Below are 8936 nucleotides of genomic sequence, written 5' to 3'. Positions count from 1 at the left end.
TGCCTCGGGTTTTAGACACAGCATAGAAGATCCATGCAAAAAAAAAAAAAGGTACTGATTTCGCTGGTGGCTTATGTGTTGCAGCATTCATTTAGTCTTCTGTTGTTTTTTTGTGTTTTGTTTGTATGTAAATTTAAAGCCACGTTTGTAACTGTAAATAGTAGTAACGTTCATCCATCTATTTTTTTTTATACTGATTAGGGTCAAAGGGCGGGATTCATCCTAAACAATGCATCACATGACTTACTCTTTCTAAATGGGAATATTACTCATGTTTGCTTATGATTACTACATGTAACTTTACAATTCTAGCACCTAACAATTGCTCACCATTGGATGTTGTCGGAAGGAAGTGGCCACGTACGTATAGCTTAGTGTCATCAGGAGGTTGCAACAGAGATACTGAGAAACTGAAATAGTCTCTGAAAGGCATAGATGTGCACATTCCTCTGAATTTGTTTTATCCATTTACGTATGGAAACATTTAATAGTTGGGCAATTGTATTATACTGGAGGGCAATATAGGCTATATGTGCTGTCGGCAAGCTGCATCCCTGCTTGTTCTCAGCAGGCAAAGTAGAGGAGATAAGAGTTTGAACTCAGTTGCTGAAGGCAAAAAAAACGATTCATCACAATTTTAAACTTTATCTGCTTTTTCAGGTAATCCTTCTTTCAGTCAACTTATGGAAGAAGTGTCCTTATTTATTTAACCCTGGAGAACCCAAGAACCCTTTTCTTTTTTGGAAAATTATGAATTATACATTAAATGACTGCTATAAGTTCACTGAACACCAAAATATATGTTTTTTCAATTGTAACCCTTTTTTTTTTTAACTAGCTCAGAGTTGCTAATTTATCAAAATATATATATATAAAACATACTCCTAGGGATTCTGCAACGTGATATGAAATAGATTAACAAAAAAAAAACAATTTTACCATCTGATGGTTTGCTGAGAAGATGGTTTTGTTTGGATTGATTTCCAGCTCAACAAAACAGCATGTTACCAGCCATCTTGTCACCACCACTCTGGCTCATGTAAGTGCAATATTCATCCACTAGATGGCCCCATGCAGGGGTCAGAAGTGGACTTTTGAAGTTAAATTTGTAAAAAAAAAAAAAAAAGGTCTTTGTTATTTGAGTAGCAGAATTTATAGGGGCCAAATTTGACCCCGTGGGTTCTCCAGGGTTAATTTATTATTTATTTATTTTTTTTACTGAACCATTGTCCTTTGCACCAGTGAGTTTAATTGATCTAATTCCAAGAGTTGCAAGCATCCACAATTCTTCATTTTCATAGCAGTCTGCAAAGAACAAAATAACTCCGACATCCGAGCGAAAGCAACGCATTTGTTTGCAGCCTCTGGTTGTCTGCTACAGTCTCGCAAAAACAAACAACAGAAGGATCTTTGCAGTCAAGTCCACAGAATCCGATAGAATGCGAAAGTTGGAACTGTAGGAACTTGGCTTGAAAAATCAATCGCTGCACCAATACTGAAGGAAAAGCAGGGTGTAATCACTCGAGGATTTAAAGAGGAGATTGCGCAATAAACATGATGGTGCTCATGCATTAACAAATTAAATTGGAACCACAACCAATTCTCTATTAATATTTGATAATCATTTTATTCAAATATGCTATCTTTTTTTATTTTCATTTTGGCAGCAGATGATGAGTCGTGAAGAACATTTCGTATCAATCTTTATGCTGTGATGGGATCGTATTTACACAGAGGAGGGCTGGAAAAACATTGAGGCTAAGTTCAGGATCATATGGGGCGAAATGATGTTTAAAAAATTTGAAAAAAATCGACCAGATGCTGTCAGACAGCAATTTATTTCATGTAAAAATAGTCAACAAACCGCCAAGCTAGAAAGGAGCAAAATATGACATTTCCATTCAAATCGAGTAAACAGTTTGGCGGATCTTGATTTATTTTTTTTTATGACAAAGCAATAAAAACACAAAAAGTGGATCTTAAAATATATATTTATAAAAATAATAATAATAAAAAGGAGGAAAAAGGTCCTCCTACAAAACTGAATTGTTAAACTGCTGCAACTCCACAGTGCAAAAGGGCCACAAAATAAACCATGATTTACACATTGGATTGCATTCTAAAATACATTCATGGAATTTAAAACATTGTAATTAATTCTGCGTTGCAATTTAAATGAATGGAGTTAATAATGAAAATGATTTTTGCAATACTGTAATGTAATTGAATGAAGGTATTAAAAGTGCCACCAGGGGTCAGCAAGGAGTTTCTCTTTTTTTTTTTTTTAACTGCTTGAAGCCTCTCAATCGGGTTGAATAAATTGGCAAGTACTTTAAGGTTGAAAACTAAAACTCTCCCTGCTTCATCAAGTTAGTCATATAACGTCACATAAAAAAAGTACACAAGTGGAAGACAAGTTCTCAGTCATACATGCAATTAATCTTGGTTTAAAGAAGACAAATGTTCCCCATGGTGAGTGTCTGTTAATTACTTCTCAACAAGGACAACATTTGGCTGCCTAATTTGCTGCGCCTAATGAAAATGGGGCCGATTCATCACAACACCCTGAATCCACGCTCACTTTTTTTGTGATCACTATCATACTGTACTTAAACTGGAAGGCGTAATAATCTCATGCTTCGCATTTGTCATCATTAAAGGACATTGGAAAAGACAATTCCCTTTGTTGAATTACTTTGGACATCCAATTAAATGGTGATCATGCAAAAAAAAAATAAAGTAAGGGGTGCCAATAACGGTGAGCAGGACTGTAATCAGAACTTGTGGTGTCTGTTTGTTGAACCTGCAGCTGCGTCCCCCTCCAAACATGCATAAAGGATTTCTTCCATGCTCATTATGCTGAGATGACTAAGTTCCTTATAAAGTGTTAGCGGGAAGGAGTAAAAGTCACCAGGAAGCCTTTGTGTGAACTTTTTGACCGCACCATTCCACTCCTTTAAACATAATAGAGAGTCTTGTTAGGTTGGGTACACCGAGTTATTCAAATACAAACAATCATACTGGTTGACTTCGATATTGTTATAAGTTATTTCATTTCTTCTGTTGCTATCACGATGTATGGGTAAGGTTTTAATCAACATTTTAGAGGGGAAGTCAAGCCAAACATTTTCTTTGCAATATTATGTTCTATGCATCCCCACTTGTATAAACACGACATTCTGATTGATATTGTGCTTGTGGAATGTGAATTAAACAGCTAAATCCACCCATTTTTAGCCATCTCGGGGGGCGGCCATTTTGCCATGTACCAACCAATCACGGCTCACCTTTTATATAAGTTATGTGATGTTCATCAACTGAGCCCTGATTGGTCGCTACCTGTGCCCTGAGTAACTATGATGTCATTTTCAGTCGGTAATAAGTGACAAAATGAGCTGAGATGGATGAAAATGGGTGGATTTTGATGTTTAATTCATACTCCATAAACACTAATGGGGCTGCATAAAACATATTATTGTGAAGAAATATATATAATATAATGATGCTATCACTGGTGTGTAGAAAATTAAAGTAAAACCGTTCACCCTTTTAAGACGCCAATTAAAAATGCAACTGTATTAGGGGTGTGCCAAAAAATCGATTCTCATTTAGTACGATTCAGAATCGATTTTAAATGTCCCAAAAGCGATTTAATTTTAATTATTTTATAATGTCTTCCCTTTGTTTGTGTGTGCCTTCATTGGGAGCGCTGTTCATGTTGTACCCGATTTAGCCACTTAGGGGCAGTGTGGTTCCACGCGGTCTGATACACTGTTAAGTTGTAGCCACAATTAGAGGGTAGAAGGAAAAAGTCGCAATCAAGTTATTCCAATAAAAGTTTTTTTGCCGCGTTGAGCCGTTCTTTTGAGTGATAAAAGTGCCGCGAGTAGCGCGCTAATTAGCATTAGCGAGTCAGACTGGAGTAGATCATTACGATTCCTTGAACATCTATAAATTGAAGCAAAAATCATTGCCAATCAAATCATTGTGAATAAACAATCTTTCTTAATCGAAAAAAATCGGAATTGAATCATGAGGCATTCAAAGATTCCCACCCCTAAACTATATTATCAATCTGTTTTCCAGTTTGCATTCAACCAAACAAGACCGTCAACATTTCAGTATATAACCTTTTGGTAATGTGCTGTGGGATTTTTCTAACGTAAAATTTGTGCATTTAGCATCTTCTTCTGCAAATTTGTGTAAAAAAATAGATTCATTAATTGGATTGCTCATGTCATAGTTTGTTAGATAGGTCATCACTTTCTGTGGTGGTATAACCAAAAATGTGCAACACAGCAAGCAATTTCTTGCAATAAATAAAACCAAACTTCTGTACAAACCAATAGAAAAAAATACTTTATAAAATATAGATATTTATACAAAATTGTTCTTCAGACAGTTAGTCATATAAAACATTCATTACAATCTTACAGTCTCAAAAAAATGCAACAGAACATGTCGCAGTCAAAATCAAAACAGAATTATTGAGGAAATAATACAGACGTGTGTACAACATTAATCCGATAGTCTACGCTTGCAAGAAAGTGATGCGATTTCGTCTCAAGCGACGCATTTTTCCTCCGCTGTTCTTTTTCGCTCCTGCAACAAAGTGTTTTGAAACATTAGTATTATACTGGAAAAATGGATTTCCTCAGTAGAAAACTACTTTTGAGCCCTGAATCCACAATAGCCGAGCAGAGCAAGAGTAATACGATTTCTTGAATTTCTACCAAAGCCTGCTCACACCTTTAACACACACGTCCATGCAGCTGTGCCTGGAGACGAAATTGTTGCTGCTCCCCCCGCAGCCCGAGTACATGAACTCCTCGCACATCTTGGTGGTCTTGTTGTAATAGTAGCGTGGAATGGAGGCGGAACATTTGCCTTTGTCCAGAGGGTCCAAGCACAGCACGGGAACCGCTGCAAAACAAATAACACACAATTATTGAGAGGAAAAATCCAAATATTCTCTCTCAAGGCTTATTAAATCACTCACTTTTTCGTGGGCTGCAGTACTCCTTGCAGGAGGTCAAGTCCGGGAAGCGGTTGTCATTGCCTTGGCAGCCGCCATAGTAAAAAAGTTCGCACTGCATGCTGGTCATGTTGAAGAAATAGCGGCTGAAGATGGCTCGGCAGGGCCCCTCTTCCATGGGAAACCTGCACATCTGAGGGATCTCTGGTTGGTGGAGAAACAAAAAAAAAAAAGAGGTTGGATCAATTTTAAACTGCTCTCCACCTATTAGGAACATTTGCATTGTTCCATATGAGAGCAATCAGTATGCCTGTATAACAGTTCAAATAGTGGGGCAGGTGTACAAGAATAAAGTGTAATTGCACTTCCACTACACTAGGAGGCAGTGGCGCTCTTATTTATTTATTTATTTATTTCAGGCTTTTTTTTTTTTGTCCAGGCAAATTGATGCTCAAATCTTTTCTGTGATAGACTAAAAAGCATGTTAATGAAGTGATCCTTTGTTGTAAGTTGATCAATAATTATTTCCTTGTAGTTTTCTTTAATATTAATAAGGATACAATGAAATGCAGATGTGTACTTATAACAATTACCCATCTAATTTATAACTTTTTAAACAATGGCAACAAATGACCATAATCATAAACTAACAAAAACATTAGAAACTATTTTTATGATTGCATTTAATCTAATTGTTATCGAAATTCAACTCACTCTATTGCACGTGTCAAATGAGTGTACCTAATCAAGTGGCCGTTGAGAGTAAAATCAAACAGTGGACGTTTTGGCCGGCATATGAACTTACTTGGTATTCTAAAGCACGTTTTGTGGCACTCGTGATAAGTCTTGAAGTTGTTGGCGTTGCCTTGGCACCCTCCGTAGTAGAAAAGCTCGCACTTTTGAGTGATGGTGTTGTAGTAATAACGTCCCATTTCGCCCCTGCAGGGACCCTCGTCGACTTGCAGCAGGCACACACCTGAAAACAAACACACACACACGCATACAAACTCGGTTGAAATATTGGCAAGTTGCGCGTTTCGCAAATTGCTGCTCCACCTGACCGCGAATTACCTCGGGGACGCAGCGCCAACGCTTTGTAAAAAGAGGACAACAACGCAAAAAAGGCCAATAAGTGCAACTCCATTGTGTTTCCAGTGTGTTTCGCTGTGGCGACTGTCCAAGCCAACGCCTGTTTTATAGCGTTGTTTTTCCCACAAAAAGGGCGGGGGGGGGGGGGGGAGCTCAGGGGCGGAGATGCAAGTGACTCAGTGTGATCGCACGAGCAGCTGGTTTAGTGCCAGGAGAAATTCATAGATGACATCACGTGGATGTCGCAATCATTACGAAAAGCAGCAAGTGACTAATTGCGTATTAAGTAGGGAATAAAATGAGAGAAAGTTTGATTTCTCCTCCAGCAAAGGGGGAGTTTCTAGATCCTCCTGGGACCTCAGGCAACACACACGCACACAAAATGGTGATCGAATAGCATTTTATGTTATGATTAACATAAAAATGTAGAACATACTTGTAAAAATGCCACAATGCATTCCATAGACTACTGTAAATAAATTACCCCAAAAAATAAAAAAGTGCAAAATTATTATATTATTAAATGGGTCGGAACATGTATTTTATGTGTCAATATAGTTTATTAGTGGGTCTGCTGTTGTGCATTATGATGGTTTGGTTCTGAGGCGCTTTGAAGGCCTTGTTAGGTGGAAAACTGTTATGTAAATTAAGTACCATTTACCACAATATAAAAAAAAAGATAACACTTTACTTACTATTTTTTTTTAATTTTATTGTCATCCTCTTTAGTTTTTCTTTTTATGTCCGCAGTGATGAGTTATTAAATATGAAATTGAATTCCCTGTGTTAAAATTAAAACACAGATTTTACTATTCAAGTTTTGACATAGCATACAAAATGGTTATACAACTTTAATACTACACGTCACGTTAATGTTTAGGTATTAGTGCCAGCATTATCATGACAGCAGAATATCATTGAATTCATTTCCCTGAAATACCTCAGCAGGTAAACTCACACAGCCGCTCATCCTGAAAATAAACAAATCATTTCCTGCCTTTTTGTCGTTGCAACCGTTTCCTAACAAAATGAGTCTGACTCATTGGGATTTGTCCTCTTTGGTATTTTTTGGTTTATTAGGGAGAAAATAAGCACTGATAGTCCTCGTTTCCATTGCTCTTTGTTTACAAGGGTTGTGTGAAACGAGTAACCCAAAAAAAACTCCTCATTTCATACATTAGCTGCCTTCTTCAGAAATTTGTCAGCAATCAAGATTTATTTTTATTTTTTTAATCAGCCAATTTACTGGTCGCACACATACATGCTAGTAGATGAAACATTGACTCGCAAAGTCTTGAATTCTGAGACAACATTTTTCACTTCCACAACATTCTTGAAAAACTACAATGTCCCATCACTGGTGAGCTACTTTTCAAACAGGTGTGTGGGCTACTCTTGTGATCCTTGGGGACTACCTGGTGCCGATGACCCCTTCACTACACCGTCGGTGACCTACATATCTTCCATTTCTACTTTTTTGTTGTTCCTTTTCCTTCTTATCTATAGTGATGAATATTATGCAGTTATTAGTCTTCCTTAATTTGCTCGCCGGCTGTTTGAAAACTACCATGCACAGCCTTGCCGCAGACAAGAATGCACCTTGAGAGGAGAAGGTTAAATACCGATAAGCCCTTTTATCAAAGTGACCTGATAGAAGCACACCACCTATGACTCATCTGGTGTGTCCAAAAATAAAGTTACACTTCCTAAGAATGGAAAAAAAAAAAACATTTGCAGCCTTTACATATCATTCGAAGAAAAGTCCCAAAATAAACCTGAATGATGACATTTACACATCCTTAAGATCCAGGCATGTTCCCACAGGGGTCTTGTTTAAATCAGATTAGGAGATTAGGATCATTTATGCAGATTACTTTATAAAGCAGATTTAGCAGAGAAGAGGGATTCTCCTGCAGGACTGTCGCGGTGAACGACTGCTGCCTGCAAGCAATCGTGAGTAGTATTTCAAAGATTATTCCTGGATGCTTTTCAATGATTCATCTTGTCATGTAGAAACTTTTTCATGTGGTTTCCCCTTCTAGACAATGCCGGTAATAAATGTAGACGACCTGACAGACAAAGACAAGGCTCTGATGGAAGTTAACCAACTTAAAGTTGAAGTGAAACTTCAGAGGTGGTTGGTACGTTTTTTTTTTTTTTTTAATGCACTAAATGAATAATTCCATGCTTGCTCAGTGTGATGCGGCCAGGCTTTTAATATTTAATACCATAACAGCTAATTGAGAGAGACAGGCAGGAGGAGCATTAAACTAGAATGAATTGCTGGATCATATGGAATGATATCTGCTACGTGTTCCCTTTAGACATCTAAATGCTGCGAGGAGATCAAGGACTACATTCAGGCTGGAGTGGAGGAGGACACTCTTGTCAAAGGCATTTCAGAGGAGAAGAACCCCTTTAAGGAAAAAGGTGGCTGTGTCCTTTGTTAGACGGAACATGGAGTGTTCTTCATATCTCCGATTAGCAACCAAGGACATTTTTTCCTGCCCGCCCAAAAACGGATTTGCAGACTGAGAAGACTAGAAGGGCATAACGAACAGAAGAAATAATACAACTTCTTTGTAAATCACAGTCCCCAGCTTCTAGCTACACTTATACAAGTTTTGTTTTCAATTCCAAAGGTTTTATTTAATGCTTCCCTCTTATGTGTAAACAGAATTAATAATCCATTGTGATGCCCACACACAGTCACGCCATTAAATGTGCTTGTTTATAGCGCAACCTGACTCCATCCGTCATTTCTGAATGTTATACTTTCGCAGTATCGACTAAGGTAGATAAGTAGGGCTAGAGAAGTGAAATATTCCAAGATATGATAATATAATAAGAAGAATCAGTGACATGCAAAGCA

General features: G+C 37.6%; 2 protein-coding genes across 2 annotated transcripts; one reads left to right on the top strand and one right to left on the bottom strand.

Moving 5' to 3' along the window:
- Window positions 1-4331: 4331 nt before the first annotated feature.
- Window positions 4332-6170, bottom strand: tfpi2 (tissue factor pathway inhibitor 2). Its single transcript, XM_077548956.1, has 5 exons — window positions 6047-6170; window positions 5781-5951; window positions 5000-5179; window positions 4750-4923; window positions 4332-4602 (listed from the first exon to the last, which is right to left on the bottom strand). Exons 1-5 carry the CDS (start codon window positions 6117-6119, stop codon window positions 4532-4534), a joined length of 669 nt encoding a protein of 222 aa, XP_077405082.1. The 5' UTR covers window positions 6120-6170; the 3' UTR covers window positions 4332-4531.
- A 1735-nt stretch (window positions 6171-7905) lies between these two features.
- gngt1 (guanine nucleotide binding protein (G protein), gamma transducing activity polypeptide 1) lies at window positions 7906-8806 on the top strand. The gene is made up of 3 exons (XM_077548931.1): window positions 7906-8017; window positions 8107-8205; window positions 8389-8806. Exons 2-3 carry the CDS (start codon window positions 8110-8112, stop codon window positions 8512-8514), a joined length of 222 nt encoding a protein of 73 aa, XP_077405057.1. The 5' UTR covers window positions 7906-8017; window positions 8107-8109; the 3' UTR covers window positions 8515-8806.
- Window positions 8807-8936: the final 130 nt, after the last annotated feature.

Source organism: Vanacampus margaritifer, chromosome 17 (genome assembly GCF_051991255.1).
Source record: "Vanacampus margaritifer isolate UIUO_Vmar chromosome 17, RoL_Vmar_1.0, whole genome shotgun sequence".
Lineage (NCBI taxonomy): Eukaryota > Metazoa > Chordata > Actinopteri > Syngnathiformes > Syngnathidae > Vanacampus > Vanacampus margaritifer.
This window is presented reverse-complemented; position numbering and strand designations above follow the sequence as displayed.